Source organism: Astatotilapia calliptera, chromosome 17, assembly GCF_964374335.1.
Source record: "Astatotilapia calliptera chromosome 17, fAstCal68.1, whole genome shotgun sequence".
NCBI classification, from domain to species: Eukaryota; Metazoa; Chordata; class Actinopteri; order Cichliformes; family Cichlidae; genus Astatotilapia; species Astatotilapia calliptera.
In genome coordinates, this window is record NC_137438.1 from 19,149,994 (window position 1) to 19,174,581 (window position 24,588).

At 40.8% G+C, this 24,588-nt stretch overlaps 1 protein-coding gene across 1 annotated transcript in view; it reads right to left on the reverse strand.

Annotated features, from left to right (window-relative positions):
• Positions 1 to 2,498: 2,498 nt before the first annotated feature.
• cpm (carboxypeptidase M) overlaps positions 2,499 to 24,588 on the reverse strand; it is a 30,399-nt gene continuing 8,309 nt past the window's right edge. Inside the window, exons 4-10 of the mRNA XM_026147489.2 lie at positions 15,337 to 15,509; positions 11,361 to 11,457; positions 11,183 to 11,288; positions 9,942 to 10,112; positions 7,415 to 7,567; positions 7,182 to 7,330; positions 2,499 to 6,921 (exon numbers count right to left, since the gene is read on the reverse strand). Coding sequence (XP_026003274.1) covers positions 6,652 to 6,921; positions 7,182 to 7,330; positions 7,415 to 7,567; positions 9,942 to 10,112; positions 11,183 to 11,288; positions 11,361 to 11,457; positions 15,337 to 15,509 — 1,119 coding nt within the window. The 3' untranslated portion in view covers positions 2,499 to 6,651. The remainder of the gene's footprint in view (positions 6,922 to 7,181; positions 7,331 to 7,414; positions 7,568 to 9,941; positions 10,113 to 11,182; positions 11,289 to 11,360; positions 11,458 to 15,336; positions 15,510 to 24,588) is intronic.

Consider the following 24,588-nt stretch of genomic DNA (forward strand, 5'->3'; position numbering starts at 1 on the left):
AATTGATCACTAAATGCTAACCAGAGGTGTCAAAAGTACACACATTCCTTACTAAAGTTTAGATACCTCGTGTCAGCTATGAAATTAGTCATCGATGATTTTGGCAGTCGTAGCCAGCAGGCAGCCCGTCAGCACAGTTCTTCAGCAGCTTAAAGCGATACAAATTCAACACAAAGAAATTTCACTTAATGTGAAAGAAGATCTGAGTGAACAGAGGTCCCGTCTCCACAAATATCATCACAGACAAAAACATAAATCATAAAACAAGAGGCTTCAGAAGTTGCTTGGAAATCATCACATTTCTAAGTTTTCTGCTGCTGGGGTCCACAGACAGCTGTCTATGCATGGGCGGATACACTGCAGGCTAATTTTGGCTAATTCAGCATATTTTAGTTTCAAAGAAGTAGCAGCAGAGCAGGAGAAGTTACTCCTGAATGTTCGTTTCATCTTTCAACCTAAAATATAGGTCAGATAAACCAGTGTGTTCACCAAGTTTAATGTTTTCTTTTTTTTATGTTTCAGTAAACTGTGTTCAAATATAGACGGCTAAACTCACCTGTGCCAGAGACGCCATATTGCTCCTCACCTGCCCACGCCCACCCTGTAGTTTTAATTAAAGCAGATTAAAAGAAGACTTTTGTTGAGTGGATTAAACTGAACATTTTTTGAACCAAAAATGAAGAAATGGACCTGAAATGTCTGAAATATTTAAATACATTTTAAAATTGTAACCACATAGTTAAACTTTTCTTAACTAAGTTAAATTATCATGCAGTTAAGTAAAATATAATTCTAAAATTATGTAATTTTATTTTTATTTTATTAGGCAATTTACATCAAAGTATTACCTCTTCTAACTATACAATAATAATAATAATTATATCTTTTAATTTTGTAATGAGGGCAACGTGATTTAAAATATATTAACCTTCTGTGTAGGGCTGGGCGATATGGCCTAAAATCAGGGCTGGACTGGGACAAATAATCGGCCCGGGCATTTTGACAAGAGACCGGCCCACCAAAAATGTGACGCCATTCAGGGGTAAAACCGCAAAGGATTCTGGGAACTTGTGGCAAGAGGTACTAGCGCATGCAGGCTTTCAATTGAACTCGGTTACACAGCAATAAAAAGAAACACAAAAAAAAGCCGGTGTTGTGCCAAAAAGTGATTGTCTGCCAAAAAGTGATTTCCGGTATTTGCCAAAAACTGATTGCTTGCATTTAAATTGCTATAAGTAACTTGTTGGGCTATAATATGTGAAACATATGTCAAATGCATCCCTCATGGATGACATAAAGTCATCTCTCCATCTCCATCTCTCTCTCCTGCTCTTTTATTTCTCTCTCTTGCTCCATCTCTCTCTGCTGCTCTTCTGTCTCCTCTGTCACAGACTTCTCCACTTTTGATGATAAATCAGCCTGGTGCAACATGTAAGGATTGGCACAATTAGTTAAGATTTTGAGGAGTTTGAGAAACTAACCTTAAGCATAAAATAAAATTTACTATCAGTAACTTCATAGCACCCGCCCAGCAGTATATAAACATCGTCATGCTAGCTAGTATGCAGTACCAGTTATTCTAAGTGACTGTAAAAAGTCAGCACAACGAAAACAAACTACAACTAAACTTGGTTTATATCTGACAGCAGGTCATAACTTCTTACCTGAAGTTCAGTTCCTCTGCCACTATGACCGGCGGCCGCCTCGGGTCTCTCCTCCTCTTGCCTCCCCTTTCCCTTATCCACCTGCTGGTCCACCACTTGCTGATGTTGCTAAATCTGTGGAAGCTATGCCATAGCTACCACCAAACACTTCAGTTATTTTTACACATTTGGCAGCGTCTGCCTGAAGGGCTTGTTTCTTTTTGGCCCTAATTTTTTCTGCACCTCCTTTCCTTTTTTTGTTCTCCATTTTCTTTAGTTCGTCTATAAGATTGCTAAACAAGGGGGAGGGTGCATCCGACCTCCTCGGCTGTAATTGGTCCAGCCCAGAGTCGATCATGAGCAATTGGCCAATCCAACACCTTTCATTATTTATACCCTTCCAAAAAAAAAAAAAAAAAAAAAAATCGATCAGCCCATAAAAACAAAAAATCGCCAGAGGCCCACCGGGTATGCCCGATGGCCAGTCCAGCTATGCCTAAAATTCATATCGCGATATAATTTGCAGCACGTGCGGTAACGATATATATCACGATATATTCTTTTCTTCTGTATAACGTATTTTCCACACTATAAGGCACACTTAAAATCCTTTAATTTCCTCAAAAATTGAGAGTGTGCCTTATGTATGACTTCTGGTTGTGCTTACTGATCTCGAACTGATTTTGGCGTGCAGAAATCTGTTAAAAAATGTTTTAGTACAACTTTGGTAAGCCGCACTGCTTGATGGATTGTCAGAGCATTACGGCTGCTGTAGTGAGGAGCTTCGCGGAGTAATCTGGGTCCAAAACTCCGTCTACTTCAGGTCCCAAAGTCAAACGAACACTGAGAGTTAAAAACGGTCTAAATTCTTTCATCTTTAATTAAATCATTGCTTTATCAGGTGTAACAATTAAGTTTTACATCCATGAAAACAGAATTTTTTAAATTTAACAGGAAGTTAGCTCGCTAATTTACACCTAAACATTTCATACCATGTTCTGAAAGAGATTTTTGAAACTAATTAAAACGTACAGCTCTGCTACCACTTTCAACATAAATGAAGACAGAAAACTAAACAGCAGTGGCGTTTGTAGGTTTACTGAAGTTGGACTACCTGGTATATAATGTTGTGCTACGTGATTGCTAGCGACACAGCTATGTTAGCATAACATTGGCACAGTGAAGCTGGAAACTTTTTTTCCACTCGATAAAAGTTAACGTGAGGGATTCTATACACGGGGCAAACTTCAGTCAGGAGAACAACTAAGATTATTCATCCACAATACGAGGTTAGTTATTAATATACTACAACGACATGGAAATAGAACAGCTGCGAGAGAATTCAACATTAATGAATCAATGTTACGGAAGTGGAGGAAGAGCAGGTTTTGGCTTTCCTCATATTTCAAAAGTGCTTCATCTCTTTGCTATGACTGTCGCCCGGCATAATTTGCAGATGATAATGGTTTTAGCCGCTGCAATGCTTTCGACCAAAACAGGCGCAGCTTGATGACATCATCAACATGCGCTATCGCGATAGAGTCAAAATCTCTATCGTTGGCCAAATTTATATCGTTTCTATCGCATATCGCTTATATCGCCCACCCCTACTTCTGTGTTAAAAAAACTTTAATAATCTCAAATGTTTTATATTTCAGTCTTACAGTTTTCATAAAATCATTAAAATATTTATTTAAGTTTATTTATTATCCACTTCCTGGCTTCCATACAGATTAAAAAAAAAAGCCACACAAGAGAACGAAGATGATAAGAATAAAACTAGCAGATGACGTAAAAACCATTTCCATCAAGAACAAGTTTGAACAAGTTTGCTTCAGGTCGGCTTTGAGACAGAATTTACTTTTTAATTTTATTGAAACAGAAGAAAAAAAAAAGTGACCGAAGCCTGCAGTCACAACACTCCCAACATGGCACAGAGGACTGTTATAAAGCATGTTTAATATAAAACAGTACAAAAGTGAGAAAAAAGAAGACATTTGGCAGGAATAATGTTTAAATCTGGGGGAAAAAAACTTGCAGAAGGATGCTGAGTTTGTGTCCTGAGGGTGGGTACAAGGACTCGGAGCTGCTCTGTGTGGAGTTTAAATCGATTTACAGTCTTTGTTGTGTCACAGACTGTATATAAATATATAAATTTAAACGGTGTACAGATACTGTATGTGCTGAGGCTGATGGTTCAGGTTTAAATCCTGGGGTTTTAGATAGAACTCTGGGTCCCAACCTTCTAATATTTATATTAGAAAGCAACATAATTTGGTTGCTTTAGGGATACAAACAGGAAGTGTAATGTTTGGGCTAAAGTCTGAGCCATGTTATGCTGTATTTTTTGAAATTTGGGCCATCAAAAATGTGCCAAATTAGCTTTTAACACTTCCTGTTTGCAGTGCTGTCATGGCTGTGAGCACAAGTATCTCGGGTTTACTCTGATCCAGAAGAAAATCTAAAATGTGGATTATTTTAAGGCAAATTCTGCATTTATAAGGAGTATCGTTTTTTCTTTCATTTGCTAGAGGATTTCTTCATTTTTGCTTACTGTGTGTTATGAGTCGGAGAAGGACAGCTTTATGGAAGCAGTGCTGCAAATATAATCGCCAACTGTGTCACTGAGCAGCCAAATCAGCATCACTAACCTCCTGTTGGTTTTCAAAGAGGACAACTATTATAAGTCTTTATGTCTTTATGTAAAATAAACCTCATCATAACTGACACAGTAAGAGAATTTGAAGTTGACAGATTTGCTGCGCATTGGCTCCACCAGGTGGTGCTTTTGAATTGTTTGCACTTCAGGTTATACTTTGTACTTCGTCCACCTAACTCTTCATCTAATCTCTTAATCTAATATTAAAACAAATAAATTAATTAAATAATACACGATAAATAAAAGAAATAAAGAGGCCAGTGGAATAAGCATAAAACTAATAGAATTGAATTTGAATTGTTTTACATATATTATAAATCATCTTGTGACATCTTAATTTTGCTTTGGTAACAATGAATGGAATAAGCAGAAAAAAATGAAAACAGCCTGACCATCTGAGTAATGCGCAGCGTCACTGGAAACACTTCAGCACACAAAATCATCATTTCCACACTGCCATGTCCTGAACACTGCCCCCTTTCTAAAAACAGCATTTAGTCCCTGCAAGTGCTAATTTTAAAGTGCCCCTGCACCTCCTCGTATATAAAATTACAGTCACATACAAAATAAAAATCACATCTTACCAGAGAGGTTGAATCCTCCTACTTTGTTCTGCTGTGTAAATGTTAATTGTTAAAAAAAAAAACCCCAGAAAGCTGCCATTTGAATAAATCTACATTTAAAAGCTGTTTATTCCTGTTGAAGTGCAGGAAATATTTTTTGCTACTCTGTCTTCTTTTCAAAATCTTAATAAAAACACCCATTTCTCTTTAATCCCATCTCACTGAACAATTAGCCTTCATAAGATTTTTTTTTACTATTTTCTCAATTATTATTAAGGCAATAAAAAAGATACTTACAGATATTTATTACTCGTTTAAAACATCCTTGAGGTGTGAAAACTGTGTAAATCTGTGCAAGTGCTTGCTTTGATATGAACAACAACATATGAACTGAAAGCTCAGCTGCATTACTCAAAGTAAGGCAACCGAAAGTATAAAACTGAAGAAACTATTGTGCCTTGTTAGCTGCATTTTAGAATCTTCCAAGATGAACCATAAACTGTTCCAAAAGGTCTAGTTATTTTTTATATTAAATGTGAAATGATTGTGTTTTTAATGACCAAGCTAAGTCAGCTATCTGAGGGGCGCATTCACTTCTGGCTAGACAGTTAGCTATTAGCTTTTAGGGTTGTAACAGTGGTGCAAACAGAGATGTTACTAATGGCATGGTGGTTAAAGTGCCAGTTAGCCATGAAATTGTTATTTTGGGATTTTTCATATATTAAATTTCCATATACCTGAAAGCTGTAGTCAATCTGATATGCCTTGAACAGTACTTCAAGATATCTACAAAAGCACTGAAAAGGAAAACACAAATAACAGTCAGCACTTTGAAACATAGCTTAGCACCCATATTCAAGTTTTGTGTGACATTTTTGATATGTGGTGTTTTTAGGGTTGAGTGAATAAGGCCTGTGTAAAGAGGTTTATGCTGCTGCACCAAAAACCTCCTTACAATTGCATTGGTCTTCCATAGCTTGCGTGAAAGATGACAATTTGTCTGCAAACAATTGCCAACTACTCTGTGAGCAAACTGTTAACAATGTGACACACACTTGGTAGTTGCTGAATGTTTGCAGACCATTTGGTGTCCTCCATGAAAAATACAGGTGACCATGTCAAATACAAATCAAAGCAATATCAAGGAGAGTTTTTTTTATACAGCCCTCTTTTTGGAACCAATGTGACTGCCAGCAACATGCAGAAACTGCTTGCCAGCCAATCATGGAATACACATTTTCCCTTTGCGTACAATAGCAGACAAGTTATGTGCGTATAATGCACGTGAATAGCTAAGTGATGATTCATGCCATTGTACACTTTGTAAGGAAAAGCTATGTATAATAAGGGGCCTTGAGGCACCACCCATTAGTGATCTTAACAAAGCAGCCATTTGGGTTGTTTGGGTCTTTGGTTAAAATTTGTGCTAGCATATAACATAAAGGCTCATATAAGTTTTTAACTTCTAGTCTGGTCCTCATTCTACTGCTACATGTGAAAATGTCTTTTGCAAATGTTTCCTGTTATCCATATCAGAAGTATGTAACTTCTATGCTTATGAACCTGGGTGCTCCACTTTAGCTCTGACCATCACAGTATTCTCCACTAAATTTCATCTCATGGTTTCATGGTCTCAGATTTGTTTGGGGCAACAAAGCTTGCAGGAATTGTCAAACTCCTGCTCCATGTGTCTCCTCAGAAGGCTGCAGTTGACATTGTGTCACAGTTTTGATGTACGTGTTTGGTTTGATGTCGATAGGAACTGAACCTGGCTGGCAATTTCACTTCAGTCGATCAGGGATCGCAGCACTGCCGCCATGCTGAGCCCTATAGCCAGGCTGCTCCACGTGGGCCTGTTCATGGCTCCGCCCGCCTTCTGTTGTAAAGTGTAGTTACAGGTAGGGGTGGCATCAGTTTGGGTAGTGCTACCCACAGTCCGTCTAGTCGTTCGGGCTATGCGTCGTAACAGGAAGTCGTGTTTAAGGGCAGAGTATTGATCCGGACCATACGGGACACTGAGAGTCTTTGTCAAAACCTCGTGACCTGGATATGTTACCTACAATAAAAGATATGGGAGAGCAGGACATACATTATGCATGCTTCCTTGGCAATATCATTAGAAACACAGTATACATTTTCATTGCTATGCAGATGATACCCAGCTTTATTTATGTATGCCCAACCTTAAGTACACCCTGCTTTATTGTGTTTTTAGTTTTTACTCTAACATGACCATAACTCACAAAACAAACATCATGTGGCAGTGAATGTTTATTTAGGTTGAAGAATAAGCTGCACTGGGCTGTAAAGTCTTACTGTGAATGTGTAGTTCCCAGGTAGCAGCAGACGGTAGTATTCCCCATGTTGATTGGTTCTGAATGGACATATATTCCTGCGACCTCTGACCTCCACCACTGCGTTCTCCACTGGCTCGCCTGAACCATCAAACACTTGACCTTTGACACCTGAACACCACATACCGGGTTATTATCAAGTACTGATACTGCTTCAATAGAGACAGGTGGACTCAAAGACAGAGACATACTGACCCAGGTGGACTTGCTGGACGTAGGCCAGCAGAGCCTTTTTATTGTCGTTCCACAAAGCAGGAAGCTCTCTGGCTGGAGGATACTTGCAGCAGGACAGTTCCAGAGTGATCTCCAAACACTGCCCCCACACATAGTTGTAATCCTGCATCCCACCTGATGCACACATTCAAACACATTCAGGTCCACACTGATGCTGAGACTAAGCTGCAGCAGCACAGATGGTCAGATGTTACTCTTACAAATATTTCACTGACCATTTTAAACATCAGTTAATACGTTTGGTCCATGAACTGTCAGAAGATTAAGGAAATTCAAAATCTTTTTAAATGTGATTCTAAAAGGCATTTGATCTTTATGTCTTAATTTTGAGTAACCTCAGATAAGCTGTCTATTGGAGTAGTCCTGATTGAATAACCAGGTTTTCATGACTGTAAAACAGGATCCCTGTCGGTTTCTAATGAATGTGCACAACAAGAGTCAAATCTCCATTGTGACCATCAAATGAACCCCTCGAGCCGTGCACAGTTCCCACATACGTGATAAGGTTACTGCGATCAGGTTTCTGCAGGATGACACCAGAGCGGGCTGCACGGGCGCTGAGCGCTCAGCAGCTCCTCATCGAGTTTCTGTCGTTAGAAACTCTCTCCAAATATGAGGAGATTATTTTTCAATGAAGATTATGTTTGAAAAATCGCAGGAAGTTCTTTTTTAGTTGTGAGAGATGCATTCTGGGTTGTTCCTAGTCTTAAAGCTGCTTAGCTAGGGGATTTTTCTTTTATTATATGGTGACTCGGCGTATTTGTTTGGTCTTGTTTAACCTGCAGTAGTTTCCAAAGGTTCTGGTAACGAGTTTCAAATTCATGACAATTAAAGAAAAAAAAAAGTTTCTCTACTGCTGAAATTAAGCATGAAGTTTGTCACAGATTAAGAGCTCAAAAACAGTCTACCAAAAGTTTCATGTGAGGCAATATATGAGTTTATCCAAGATTTAAGAGGATTTATTTTAGAAGTGATTCTTTATGTGTCACTCAGAGATGTTAATGCCAGGGACTTTCTTCTCCTTTGAGGTATTAGAAAATTTTAGGGAAGCTAAAGTGATGAGTGCAAGAGTATTTCCTGTCCTGTAGTTTTGCTGGGATGCTTGTCCTCCACTTTCACAATAAACCTCACATTCCCACTATCTTGGAATATTTTTACAGCTTACACTGTAAAAATATTCCAAGATAGCATTTAAAGTTGAAATTCACCCAACTTTCCAAGCAACACAAGCAATGAATGTCTTGCTTTATTAAAACAGGAAAAAAGCTGCTTTGCTCAGGTTTTCAGTTTGATCAAACAACTGCAATAGAAAATTAAAGAAATTGGCTATTATTTCTTTTCAAGATAAGTCAAAGAGTGAAGTTGGAGAACCTGTAAAAGCTTTGTACAGTCATGACTTTTTGCACTGTGAAAAAACAAGTGCACTCTGTGATTCAGCAGCTTGTAAAGCTGTTTTGTGGCAAAAGTTTGAAGTAATGGTTCTCTGTATGACTTTATCAGACTCTGTCATTACTATAGATACATTTTGGTCCACACTTCTTTACAGCGTTGCTTAGGTTCATTCATTTGCAGCCTTCATGTGTGCATAGGTCTTTGAAGGCCCCACCACAGCACCTGAGTCAAGCTGAGGTCTGGACTTTGACTGGACCATTGCAGCACTTTGATTATTATCATTATTATCATTATTTTTTTGTCATTCTGATTGGAGATTTGCTGCTGTTCTTTGGATAATTATCCTGTTGATCCAATTTGGGGAAAAGTTGATGGTCGAGTCAGTGACTGCAAGGTGCCCAAACCATCATTCTTCCACCACTGCGCTGACAGCTGGTATGAGGTGTTCGGTTTGTGCATCATGGATAAACATTTCCACTTTGTTACAGTCTTGTGTCTTGTTCAGATGATACTTTCCAAACTTTAACCTTTATCATGCTAACTGAGGCCTGTAGGATCTGAGATGGCGTGGGTGGGTTTTACACGGTCTTAACTTCTTTACTTCTGAGAGGAATTAAAGAGTAAATACAAAAATATGGGGTAAATCTGATCAGACGTCCACTTCTGGGGAGAATGTGGTACTGAATTAACACAAACCTGAATTTTCCAGACCTGCAACCTGCAAAAACTTTAGCTCTTTGGTGCTTATTCGCAGATGATCAGGTAATAAAGTCGATTTGATTATCAGCACCTGGCTGCTACTTACAGTAATAATTCCTATTGGCGCAGTGAGGATGCACTTAATTTTTCACAGGACTGCACTTCAATATAAATAAATCATGGAGCAAAGGTAGTAGTGGTTATTGTAGTGGTTTTTCTACAATGCTAATCAGAAGCTAATCTTCTGTATGTTCTCTATAGTATCACAAATCCCTGTGTGATCATTTTGCTATCCTTCTCTAAACACTTCAGTAGTAAATGAACTATTTGACAGAACCAGATGAACGTTTCCTGTTTCCAGTCTCTCTGTAAGCTAAGCTTAGCCAAACTCACTGACCTTCCAGACGATACCACTGGAATCCGTTGGTGATGCCCTCCAGGAACGGCCTGCTGTCCATACAGAAGTTACCTCGGTACATGGAGGCGTGATTGTGGGAGTACTCCTTAGCCAAGTGAACAAACACGTCATTATCAGGAGCGATGCTAGCCCCGCCCACCAGTTCACTACCTGTTTAAATGATGAGAGCAAAAGCCTGTGATTGGTGGTGATTATTTGAGCTTTAGAATTATTTTGTTTCCAGTAGCACTTCCTGTTGCCTTTTCCTGAAGTTTTCCCCAAGTTTTTCTGTGTGTGAGTTTGCAGGCTGGTAAAGTTAAGGCAGTAACTCTGACTAAATGACTGTTTTTAATCGAATAGTTCTACTGAGCAGTTATAAATCTGATTATCTCGATTAACACACTTCCTTTTCTGCATTTTGAAGTCAAAACAACAAATTCAAACAATACAAATACAAAACAAACAGGCTTTAAGCCATAGCGTTATGTGTTCCCACATAAACATCTGAAGTACAGGACTTAAAGAGTTTTAGCTGTTCAAATAAGAGATTATGAGAAGCTAGATTTATTCAAACTCAAAATCTCTTTTCTTTCTTTTTCAGAACAAGAGAATGAGCTTTTTATGAGCCGCACATTTTTTTTCTGCAGCTTATCCGAGTCCTGAAAGTATCCTAGTGCCTAAAATACCTCAACTGACTCCTCCAACAGGTTTTTAAAGCTCAGGTGTTTTATTAGATTTTTATTATTATTATTTCAGATAAAGGGAGAATGGCAAACAAATATTTTATTTCATGCTGAAAACTGGTGTTTAATATTCCTGTGAATATACCTTCTGGTCTAAGCCTTCCCTAATGATTGAGCGCTCCCGTCTCTGCATTTGTAGTTTCTTTCTTTTTGTCAGTACCGTGAGCCCGTGGCCATGAGGTAACAAACTGTTAAATTAATATCTTTTCTTATTATTATTCCAGCTCTATTATCTTTGAAAATTATAAATATTCCACATCTAGCACATGACAGAAAGCTACGCTCTTCTGTAGAGGTGCACTCATCACACATTCTCTGTACTTGTATATTTGTCTGGTGGGTCTGAGGGCCTATTTCCTGCTTTGCACTTTCCATTTCACATGCTGATATGAAGCAAATAAGAAGCTCCAAAAACATTCTACAAAGATCCACAAAAACACGACTGTGGGACTGTTGTGGACGACCAGCTAAAGTCAGACTGCTGGATCTGCCGCTTACCGCCATTGCTGTTGTCATAGGGGTAACTGGCCACCACAGCGCCTCCATGAAGGTTTGCAGAGAGAACAAAACTCTCCGTCCTCAACCAGCCAATCACTGCTTGGACCTGAAACACATGATAGCATCCTGATGACAGAGGAAACTTAAAAACGCTGTCTCGTTCCAAAGCAAAACCAACCTCAGCTTCCCTTCTCTCCTCAAAGAGCTGCTGACTTTGGAGACCAGCGAAAGCATCCGGGAAGTCCCTGTTCAGATCAATGCCGTTGCCGTTGTACCTGACGGAGAAAAACGGTCACATCACGCATGAAAATGCTGTTTTCATTTCTGTATCAGGTCAGAGCACACAGCCTTCTTGGGTGGACTTCCCCCCTTGCCTGCGCAATTACAGTGAAATCAGGAGGGGTGTGACTTCACCTCTTAGTGCTAATCATAGTTTACCTCTTATATTTCTTGTCTATTTAAAAAACAAACTTTGAAAACTTTTTAAAACTTACAGTAAATTATAAGTCATTTAGTGCTGCTAAGGCTCCCTTGAGCAAGGCACACGTGTTAAAAATAGTTTCCATGATACTCTGAGTGTGCAGGATGAGAGTGTCTCTATTTAAAGAGCAGCTGCTGAGACACAAAATGATTTCTGTGCACAGACAGGCTGCCATCAGTTCCCTGTTAATTACTGACGATAAGAGATCACAAATATCTTTTTCATTGCGATCAGGCTGTTCTTGTCACTGCCATCTTCTGCTGCTGTTTTCAGACATTTACAGAAGGATCTGATTTTGTCAAGTTTATTTGAACACTACACAAAGGAAATCCAAACTCACAAACATCCTGTGTTCTACTGGGATTTGTTATATTTCAGATCAGAGCGAGGGCCGTCGAGGGGATCTCGATCGCATGACCTCACAGGACTCTAACGGAACTCAGAGCACTGACTTATTTAGAATCACATTTCTCTCACATCACAATTTGTCATTGTGCTGTCCCTTATTTTCTGTCATATCAATGGTGGAAGTTCATATTAGACGGGGCGATCGTGGCTCAAGAGTTGGGCGTTCGTCTTGTAATCGGAAGGTTGCCGGTTCGAGCCCGGCTCCGACAGTCTCGGTTGTTGTGTCCTTGGGCAAGACACTTCACCCGTTGCCTACTGGTGGTGGTCAGAGGGCCCGGTGGCGCCAGTGTCTGGCAGCTCTGTCAGTGCGCCCCAGGGTGGCTGTGGCTACAATGTAGCTTCACCATCACCAGTGTGTGAATGGGTGAATGACTGAATGTCGTGTAAAGCACTTTGGGGTCCATAGGGACTAAGTAAAGCGCTATACAAATACAGGCCATTTACCATGATAAGTCGGGGTTTGCATAATACATTTTTTTTTCTTTTGGCTCTGTATGATGTCGCATATTTATACTGAGGTTTGTGACAATAACTAGTTACTCTCGCCCGTCTTTCTCAAACCTAACTGCTTGCGGCCCCTCTCTAAACCTGTTTCTGCTTGAGGTTTCTTCCTGTTAAAAAAACGTTTTTCCTTCCCACTGTTGCCAAAGTAAGACAAATGTACAAATACATTATAGAGCCTCTAATTTGTCACTTAGCACTAATTAGCAGATATTAGCTGCTTTGTTTATATTGTTGATATTGCATCTGCACAGTTTAGTTTAGCTAGCATTAGTGATAGGTTAGCACTAAAACCCCAAATGGTCACTTCTCACAAAAACCAACATGGAAGCAACAAAAATGCCAAAGAGTCTGAAACCAGTCGGTGATGTCACTGTGGTCGTGCCGATCATTTATTTACTGACTATAGTTTCAGACCGTGGATGAGCGAAGTAGTTGCACTGAGGCTCAGTATGAGATAAATAAGGATTATTTTGATCTGTCAATCATGTAAAGCCGCTGTAGTGAAGTCCAAGAGTAGAAATATGTACCTTTTATCATAAAAGGCCTGCTCTGAGTGTCTTATGTCCAAATAATGATCCAATTCTTCTTTGAAATCTCAAAAGAGAACTTCTTCTCTCATCTACCTGAACTCTAGAAGAAAAGTAATTCATCCAATGGGACGACCCAAATCTTCTGGCACCTTTCTGTAGGAATTAGTGCCAGCATATTAAAACAAGACTTCACCATCTCATTTGTCATCTCACTCACTTTCATGTGCTTAAGTGAAATGTTTCCTTATAAGGTTTGGAAAGCAGTGACCCCAAAGAGACCACACACACACACACACACACACACACTCACACACACACACACACACACACACACACACACACGCACACGCACACGCACACGCACACACACACGCACACACACACACACGGACTAAACCTATATGGGAGGCAAGTCCACATAATGAGACTGTTCCCACAAGCAGTTACTGCAGACATGAGTCTACTGTAAACAGAATATACGAAGACGACGAAACAATCATAATTAGATGCTTACAGAGTATAATTGTGTGTGCATGTGTGTGATATAGATCTACAGTGTGTGTGTGTGTTTCTCTTGCCAATCAAAGTATTTTGGGTGCAGCAATGTAGCTTAGGCTTTACAAAACAAACAAGCTGTGACTGCAAGATTATGTCTGTGTGTCAACTTGGCATTTAATCTCTCTCACTCACTCACACACACACACACACACACACACACACACACACACACACACACACACACACACGCACACACATGCAAAATTATTCTTTGCAAAAGTTAAAGTGTGAGAAATATTTTCCAGCGTTCATGTTTTGTTATCAACGTGTTTATGCTAACAGTGGATCCCGTGAAGAGGGCTGCTGATGGTGCGTAGCCTCACTAATCCAAGGAACTTTACAGCCAGTCAGCTGTAACTAAGTGGTTTAAGTCAAGTACTGCCCTTAAGCATGTTCCTCACAAATTTGAGGAATGTAAACTTTTAATACTACTTCATAGTTATTAAATGCTGCATTAATTTGTAGGTTTGCCTCTAAAAATATGAAATAAGACAGCCTCTCATAAGTCACCATAGTCACGGGCTATTTCAGTTTGGAATCTGGCATTATTCGTTTGGACTACAAACCTAATCAACTGGAGATGGTGCAGGAAAACAACAGGATGTCCTGAAACACAGTGCACATCGTGGTGACAGGTGGTGTTCCTGCACTCAATGCTCCGCTGCTGATTGAGGAAGAAAACTGCAACTGCAGATCTGTTGATACCAGACTTGGAATGTCTCCATGTGTCTGTGGATGAGACGACTCCCGGCTGTGGAAGTGCATATAAAAACAGACTGCCTTTCAAGATACGCTGTTACAGCTTCCCAGAATCACAGTGACAGAAGATGGCCAGAGGCCAGGTCAGTCGCTGGGCAGCCTTTACTTTACAGGGGACAGTATTATATTTCCTACATATTCATTTTGTTTTGTGCAGTAAAAACAAGTGCAAGCTGTGCCTTTTAAAATCTGAAATCCATTTTAATATATCTGACATGATTTTGGGTGCAGTTATTTTTGTTTATGTGGCATTAATTTTACTGTCTAGTAAAATTCTAAAATTTTTAATATTAAACTTTTTTTTTCTAACTTCAGTGATATTTCTTAATCTAAGCCCTTTTTAGCGTGCTGTCAGTACTTTAATTACAGAAGAGGATCTGTATACTTTGTCCAGCAATGCTTTTAGCCAGCAGCAATGTTTTTCCCGCAGCAGGCAGCGGCTTTCAGTTGTCGAGGCTCTAAAAAGCCACCGTACGTGACCTGCTGAGCAGCCAACAGCAGGGTACATCAAAGACGAGCAGGTGAACACAGCAGAGCATTTAGCAGCTACAGAAGCAGATATGTCCCTCAGGAGGGAGTCATGCATATTGCATGAGCATGCAGCAAATAAAGCTCTGAGTCCTCAACAACGGCTCATTTGTTCTCTTGTACAATTTCACTTCCTACTGTTTCACTTAAGAGGTTAGTTCATGCCTTTGAGTTCATCATTAGGGGTTTTTGCTAAAATACACACTGCACACAGAGAGCAACACAATCAACAGTGTTCAATCTCTCTTTTAGTTCTGTTTTTGGTCTCCACTTCCCAGTCAGGAAACGTCTGTTTGCCGTCTTAATGTTTTACTAGCTGCTGATGAGCACAGGGTGTGCCGCAGGTCTCTCAGAACTTAAAACAGAGGTAAAGCTGTTTGTGTTACCTGCCCTGGCTGTTGTAGCAGTCCTTGTCTGCTACGTCAAAGCCGTCTGGGTTCATCGTCGGCAGGATGTGGATGCGTGTGCTGTTCAGCAACCGCAAGGACCATGTTTCGTTGCTACGGTAACTGCGCACCAGCTCATCTATTAGTTGAAGGAGCAGCACTCGGCCAAGAACCTGAAAGCACACGAATACAAACACGCAGAAAGAAATTTAGGTAAAAACAAATGTTGTGATGGAATTTACGGCTTGTCCTCACACATAAGTCATAAGTGAACAGCACAAAGTTTAGATTATGCATTATGCAAGATTCATATTTAGGAAAATGGGTGAACAGATGTTAGTGCAGGTATGGTCAGCCAACTGTGAAGTAATCACTTCCACCTTCCGCCAATATAACATAATGTCTTTCCACCATAACGAAAGACATTATGTTATTCACCTCCCACATGCAGCTGGCCATTCCCATGGCTTATCGTAGAGCTAAAACACCCGTCAAGGTCAGTCCTCCTAAATACTCCACTGTGACTAACCTTTGACTAACACACGAAAAACATGACTACATATGAAAAAGAGTAGAAAAGATGATGTTTCCAGGGTTAATCTGAGTATCTGAATGGGTTAATGAATAGAATAGAATAGAATAATCCTTTAATTGTCCCACAGGGGGAAATTTGGTTGTATCAGCAGCAAAAACACACATATACAAACAGAACAGAACACATTTTTTTTACATATTTACATCATGGACAATAGTTACCAAAGCAGAGTACCGTACAGTTATTAAAAATAGAGTACAGATAAGTGGCAAACCCAGGTTGTAGTGTGCAAACAGAGCAGGATACTGAAAGATGTTTAAATAGTTAAGAATATTTAGAATAATTAGAAAAGTGCAGGTTGTGTATTGTACCTGTGCATTAAAAAGTAGACATGTAACTTCCAATAAGTTAGTGCATAGATAACCTGAGAAAAGTAATATGCAAGTTATAACAGTAGAAGTTGTTACAGCACTGATGTAAACATCTATGTTTGTTGGGAGCAGTTCTGATTGTACAGTCTGACAGCTGCAGGGAGGAAGGACCTGCGGAAACGCTCCTTCATGCACCGAGGATGCAGCAGTCTGTCACTGAAGGAGCTCTGCAGCTCAGCAACATTTAAATGCATAGGGTGGGAGACTCTGTCCATCAGAGAAGTTATTTTGGCCAGAGTCCTTCTGTTTCCCACCACCTGCACTGGATCCAGGGTGGATCCCAGAACAGAGCTGGCCTTCTTAATGAGTTTATCCAACCTCTTCCTCTCAGCTGTCGATAAACTGCTGCTCCAACATACAACACTGTAAAAAATGACGGATACCACCACAGAGTCATAGAAGGTCTTTAAAAGCACTCCCTGGACTCCAAATGACCTCAGCCGCCTCAGCAGGTAGAGTCTACTCTGACCCTTCCTGTAAAGAGCATCAGTGTTGTGGCTCCAGCCCAGTTTATTATGAACGTCAAGTTTACGCCAAGTTTACGGCTGTCCAGGGTCCATTTTGGCTTAATGGATGGTTCGCAAAGTTTGCAGTGAAAACCGCAGTGAAGTCAATAAATATTCCAATCAGTTCAGCTTTCCTTTAGTGATATGTGTGGAAACTTTAAGTATTTCCAGGTGAGGACATTAAGTTTAGTTGCAAAATTGGAAATGTGCTTTCAGTATAGTGACAGCAGACTCAGTTAACGTGGATAACTACGGAGCCCCGCAGGGGACATGGGAGAAAAAAAAATTAAGACGGACTTTTGCGAGATCTCGCAAAACAAACTCAGGATCTCGCAAAACAAACTCGGGATCTCGCAAAACAAACTCGGGATCTCGCAAAACAAACTCGGGATCTCGCAAAAGTTTTAAAGTTTAAAAGTTGTAAACTGGTATCACATGGAAGTACAGGCAGACACAGTCTAAGTTATTTTCAGTTGTTAGCTCTTCAATAATTATATAAATTTCTTTAACACGAAGAAATGTTTATTTTCATTGTTTAACAGCTTTAGTTATTTTTTTTTATTTAGAGTGGTTTATTTTTCCTAAACTTTACAGTGCATTGCTTTCACTTTATTAGGCTAAAAGTTTAACATTTAATTTCACTCCACCATTCTTTGTTTTCTGTGTGTTGACCTTGCATGTTCCTGCCTGAAGAAAACAGCGGGGGAGGAAGTGATGTCGTGAGTCAGCGAGGAATTGAAATGGAATCCAGGGACGAGTCACGATGAGGCATTTTTTCCGGATACAGGCGGCTTATTGGATGATGAAAAACATCTTTGTGAATGAATGAGAGCCTTGGGAGTGGGAATGACAGAAGGCTGGGAAAGGTGTGTATCCACATCATCTCACTCACACACACACACACACACACACACACACACACACACACACACACACACACACACACACGTCAGGACTAGCGCTGCCTCCAGCCATCATATTGCTTTCCTTCATCAAACTCCCTCCATCTTTTGTCTCTGTTGCGATCACACGAAAACACACATTTTTATTTTTGCATTTTTATACTGTGATTTATCTTTTTACTTTATATCAGCTGAACATCACTGACACCCTCTGTTAGGTTAGGCAACTGTTCCTTCATCAGGGTCGGCGTGGAGCCAGTTTTCAGTGCGGGCAATTTCATCCACCAACACTTTTTTCATGGTCGAAGAAATTCGATATCTACTGTTAGCTCTGGCTTTACTGTGTTTTGTACAATCAACATGTTCCTTATCAGTCTCTACGGCACTCCTAACTCGGGGATAATTGGCCTTGGAAGAGCTGCTCTTTGCTGCTCTTCTTTCTGTGCTAAATGGCGCTAAAAAGTCAGAAAGCAGAAACCATCACATAGCAGCTGCTGATTCAAGCACTCAGGAGGCCCAAGTCAGTCTCCACAGAGAGGAGGGGACGCCCTGCAGCTGTGAGCAGCCACGCCTCAAACAGCAACTGTTGGTGCTATATAAATAAAACTGAACTGAACTGAACAACCAAATGGAAGAACGTCAGCAAGACCAAGGAGCTGGTGGTGGACTTCAGAAGGGGTCAGCACAGAGACTACAAGCCCATTATCATCAATGGAGCTCCAGTGGAGAGGGTGCAGTCCTTCAAGTATCTTGGTGTCCACATCTCCTCAGACCTGACATGGGCTGCCCACATTCAGGTCCAGACCAAAAAGGCTAGGCAGCGCCTGTATCACCTACGACAACTGAAGAAGTTCAGGGTCTCTCCAAAGATCCTCAGGATTTTCTATACAGGCGCTGTGGAGAGCATCCTCATACAGAACATGACATCGTGGTTTGGGAACAGCTGTGTGAAGGACCAAAAAGCTCTCCAGAGAGTGATCCGTACAGCAGAACGCTGCTGCAGGATTGCTCTCCCCCCGCTTCAGGACACCTACACCAGGAGATGCCGGACTAGAGCAGCGCAGATACTGAAGGACCCGTCCCATCCTGGCAACAAACTGTTCCAACTTCTGCATTCTGGTAGAAGGTTCCGCATCTTCCGGGCAAGGACAGAGAGACTCAAGGGGAGCTTCTATCCCCAAGCCATCCGTGCCCTAAACACACACACCCGCCCTCTCACATCATCTATAATTGACTGAGACAGGACTCTCTTCCAGACACTCTAAACCAAGGCACAATGTACATTTCAATTCCTTTAATTTTAAATATGTTTATATTGTCTATCCTGTAAAATAGTCAGATATCTATTCATATTAATGTACAGAATTCACCTGCTTGCTGCTACTACTGCACATTCACCCAGTGTATATACTATATGTATATATATATATATATATATATACACGATGGATGGGTGGCAAACCTGGAGGATCTTGTGCCTGGCGGGACTGTCTATCGAGGACGCTGAGGATATTTACCTATTCGGAACCATGATAACAGGGTTCTTGCTGATCGGAGCTGGCTTGGCCCTGACTTATCGGAGAAATAAGAGAGCGGAACCAGCTGTTCAAACCCCCCCTAAGCTGACCGCTGGAATTGAAGCGATGGGACGAGGCGCGGCCTCCCACACCAAACGCAGCATGGTTAACACCTTGGAGACGCTTACAGCTGCCGTGAAGACTCAAACTAACACCATTGAGCGTATGATGGGATACATCAGAGAGGGGCCTGCTCACAATAACACCCTTGAGCGAAAGTTGGATAACATCGCAGAACGGCTCACTGCAGTTGTGAGGTCTCAGAACCAAAAGAATGACAACACCACGGAACAGAAGCTTGATACCATCATGGGGAGGCTCGCAGCGCTCCAACGGGAAATCGAGGCCCCAGTGTCAGAGTGCTAAATTCGCTGCTCGCATAAAGGAGAAATCAACAATATTCTACATTTGGACACCACGGCGCCAGCTGCTCAGGCCCAAGGCTGGAGCCCACCAAAACAACTCCCTGATAACGACTGTGTGATGACTATTCTTCCCATCCCATGAAGGACACCTGGATCGGCTGGAGGACTGTTTACTTAGCCTGATACAGCGAAGGACACTGTCTCAGCTGAACTATGGACACGCACACACATACACTTACACTGATAAGCACGCACTCATCCCCCTCCCTTCCAAACGCCTTCGATGCTTGTTCCTGCGGGGGAAGGCAGCGGGTCTGCGTGCCGCGCTGAAATGGTAGCATGGTGCAGGACGACTGCTGTGTTCCTTCGAATCACCCCCCACCCCCCTATCCATCCCCTGTGGCTTGTCATGTGCTCTGATGTTGTGATGTGGACATTAATGTGCTCTCTGTGCAGAGGAGTTTTTTTTTGTTTCCTGTTCTCATGCTGTCCTCCCATAGGTTGCCCAGCGTGTGAAGAGGTCTCTTTTTTTTCCTCTTGTACTTTTCCCAATGTTGTGTAATTTTTTCAGTGTTATTCTCCCAACGCTGCCGATCTCCGACTGTATTCCCTTGTGTTGTCTTGTTGTTGTGTGTGTAAGTCGGGGGGGGGGTCCTATTCCTCTGTGGGGCAACCTGCATATGGCCAATAAAGCATTCATTCATTCATTCATTCATATATATATATATATATATATATATATATATATATATATATATATATATATATATATATATATAATGTTCTTCCTCTACACCCCCCCCCCCCCCCCAATTTTTGCACATGTCGAGGAGCGTGTCAGACTACATTTCACTGTGTGTTATACTTGTATAACTATGCATGTGACAAATAATGAAGAACCTTGAACCTGAATCGGCAGTTGACAGCGGATCTACTCTAGATTGTGTTTCTTGGGCTTCACTTGAGCAGTTTTGCATGTTTCACAGTTCCCTTCACATTCTGTCTTAAATAGGCTGTGTTTAAATGAACGCCCCTTGAAGTTTTATTCTCTCCCTATGACATCATCCAGATCCATGAGTAGAAAAAACATCTGAAATGAAGCAGTGTGAGGCTTGAGCTTTTGGCTTACACACACTGACCTCATTATTTGAAACTCTGCCCCCCCATATCTCTGCAGTTTAGAAAATGGGAAATAAGGGCAGTGATTTACTGAACTAGGTAAATGTAAAGGAAAATATCCCAAGTAAGTATATGCTTTAAAAAAGTCAAAGGTAGGTCCAATCTAATTACTGATATCTTCAAATCCAGCAGCCATTACTGGATAAAACCAAAACATATGGTGGTGTTTGCCACCCATACAGTCCATGTGTCACTGAACAATTCCTCCAACAAGTTTAGATAACAAGATTAAAGCCGTCCAGCCGTGTTTATGTGACCTAATGTTGAGTGAAGCTGAGGTGAACCGCAGTGTTTGTCTACAACTTGCAGCTGAGCTTCCCTGGAAGACAAGAGGAACATGAACACCTGAGGCAAATTCATCAGGATTCATCCTTCAGGGAACAGAAATGTCCAAAATCACACAGACATTGATTCAAGAGAAGAAATCACATTTGAGGAAAGAAACGTGAACTCTCAGTGACACTTTAGGAAAATACTTTCACTTTAAAATCAGGATCTATCCCCTGGGGAACATGAACATCTGTGCAAAAGCTGTTGAGTCATTTAGGATACGACAGATATTGTCATTAAAAGAGTCAAAAAATAGAATTAGAATAACAAACAGGCTTCCAAGTGAATCCAAAGAAAGGTCAGTGCAGCACACTCAGTGTACGAGGTTAATGTGTGAAAGGAGGAAGTGCCTCCTGTTTAAATTTTTATTATTGTCCTTCAGGCAAAGTTTAAAGACGCTGAAAGTTCTCTGTTTGATTTAGTGTTACTAAACATTTCTAACACGCAAGACTGCATTCCTGCTGCTGACATGATTCTGCCATGCCATGATGGCTGTTTGTATTTTGCACATCTGAGCATCGATGACAGAAACATCCTCTGACCTCTTGCTCGCTCACTCAGAGTTTCTGTCATGCGGTGGATATACGATGGATGTTCTTTGCTTCCTGCACTGCAAACTGTACTAAACAACTGTTTCCAACTTAAAGCACACTTAAAATACGTGAAAAAGAAAGTACACCCTCTTTCACTTTAAGCCCTCGGTTAATAGTGATTGAAAATGTGACGTCACTCAGGGGTAAAACCGCAAAGAATTCTGGGAACTCGTGGCAAGAGGTACTAGCGCACGCAGGCTTTCAATTGAAATCAGTTATACAGCGATAAAAAGAAACACAAAAAATGTCAAGAAGCTGTTGTATTATTAACTGCAATAGCCGGTCGCATGACAGCCACGGGAAGCCGACGGGTAAAGAGATCGGTTGTTATCGGATTACGTCGTTGAAGAGAAATTGTTCGAGCCATGTTTCCGAAGTAACAAAGAGGCGACGGGTGGCCTGGATTGCAGCCATTCAAAGACTAAATATAACATCTCAGAACACTCCAGCTCACAGGTTAGTCTGCTCCAAGCATTTACACGAAGGTCAGTCTGCTGTTGTAGTTAATGCGTCATTTTTCTTAACATAATTGGTGATATAGGTTACAAGCAAGTCTGGCGCTGAGCAGAAATTGTCGAGCTATGCTCCTTTATTTATTGTGCATAAATAGTGAATTGTCCTGACACAATATTGCGTTTCGCTTCTGTTATTATGGTACATTGACAAAAACATATACTTTTATTCACAGGATAAAACAGTTGTTTTGTATCACTAATTGCCCAGTACGATTACAGCATACAGTATTATTGTCACTGCTACATTTCTATGATGGGTACCAGAAATTATTTCTACTACTAATTAATTACCATTGAGCTCAAAGGTCCTATTAATAAACGGTTAACGAATGTGTATTTATGAAGACGATTTGTGAGACTGGTAAACTTATGATACGTACGATGGTCTTTACTTTCTACACGGTGCATTTCAAGGTCCTGCACCCATCCGTCGGTAAACTGTACCTGGGCTTGTTGCAGTGACCTGAAGTTACTAAACTTCACGAGTGTATGCACTCACTCCAAGAACCGTATAATTATAAATATGAGCGTGGTGAAGTTGGGCAGCACGCTAACGTATTTTGTTCCTCTGTGTGCTCGTAAGGGTCTGACCCTTTCACTGGTTAGATTTTTTTCCTCGTATCTTTTCTTTGACTTTTCATTAAGTCTGTCTTTGTACGGACCGGCATTGTTCTCCTTCGTTTTGTACACACCTTTTTGGGGGGCAAAGAAAAAGCAAGAATTTATTGGAACCGAAGAATGAACGTTTTGCGGTGCTGCAAATGCTTGCATTTGATGCAGGTACTTGGATTGTTTTGCCACGAGTTACCGGCATGCAATGCGCGAAAGTCACGTCACGTGGTCTGTCAATCTCTATAAAAACAGTCATCTGGTCCTTAAGTCTATCATTCTACACCTCAAAGATCAGACAGTGCAACGCTCAGAGATACTGCAACAAACTCCAAGAGCTCCACCTCAGACTCTAAAGGCCTCAGTTAGCATGCTAAATGTTAAAGTTCATGATAACACAAGTTAGAAACAAACTGAGCAAGTATGTTTTGTTTGGAAGGGTTGCAGAAGAAAGCCTCTTCTCTCTAAAACAAACATGAAAGCACGGCTTTGGTGTGGAAAAACACATCAGGACAAACTGCAACACTTCTAAGTGGAAATCTTTGTCCATGATGCAAATCACCCGAGGAAGCAAAACACCTCATACCAGTTCTCAGCACGGTAGTGTGGGGATGATTTGGGCACCTTACAGTCATTGAGTGGACCGTAAACTCGTATAGCAAAGTATTCTAGAGTCAGTGTGAGACCCACAGCAGTCAGCAGTTATTATTGCTAAAAGCATCTCAACAAGGTGCAGGATGTAATTTGTTTCTCACACACTGATTCTGCATTGTAGTTTAGTTTTGTTGAATAAATGATGACTCAATGTAAAATGTTGGGTTGTTGCTAATCTGAGGTTGCTTTTAAATAACTTCATATTTACACTTTTAATATAATTTTCTCCTCCTGTGCGTTTCCTTTTAGCTCTATAACGTGTTTTTGTTGTTGTTGTTTTTGTACACATTTTGCATCAAATACACTAAATATGTAATAATAAATATGTTTCATTTTCAGAATGCTTCAACCTGCCCCTGTGCTATGTGATACAGAAATTAGCTGGAAGTCAGTGTGGGGAAAATAAAGATGCGATAAAATGAAGATACAATAAAATTTGTCTGTCTGCCTGATCAAGCAAGTCAGAGTTTCTCAATGTTAATCAGTAGAAGCTGTGGCAGAAAGCATGGGAGCCTCACAGGAAATATACTCTAGTCAGAAACTCCTGAGTACTCACAGACAGTGCACGCTACACGACACCTTTTCAGCATTCCCATTCGCCACCCTGCTGTTTCCATGTGTATGTATGGGGCCGTATTCCTCTGAGCCGATATACTCCACTGGTTCTGTTTGTGCGTGTGTGTCCAGGCGTAACGTGTCTATTTAAGGACACTTCCATTGACTTTCACACACATTTGCAGTGTGATCAGCTGTCCACTGTCACCATGGCAACCTGACACTGGTCAAACGTTTTAGTCTGGTTTTTAAGGACATTCATGCAGACTCAATTTGTCTCATCCCAATGGAATTATTAGACTATTAAATGATGGTTGTAATTACATTGTGTTATTAGAATAACCTTTGTGTTAACAGTTTGAATGTCTTCTGTGTTCTGTTCAGTCAGAACAAGTTCAGAACAAAACTTGTTCTGACTGGAATAAACAGAGCTTGTCTATTTGTTGATTAGTGGTGCCACAGATTTCATCACACTGATGACCTAACTCTGGCTGAATGTGC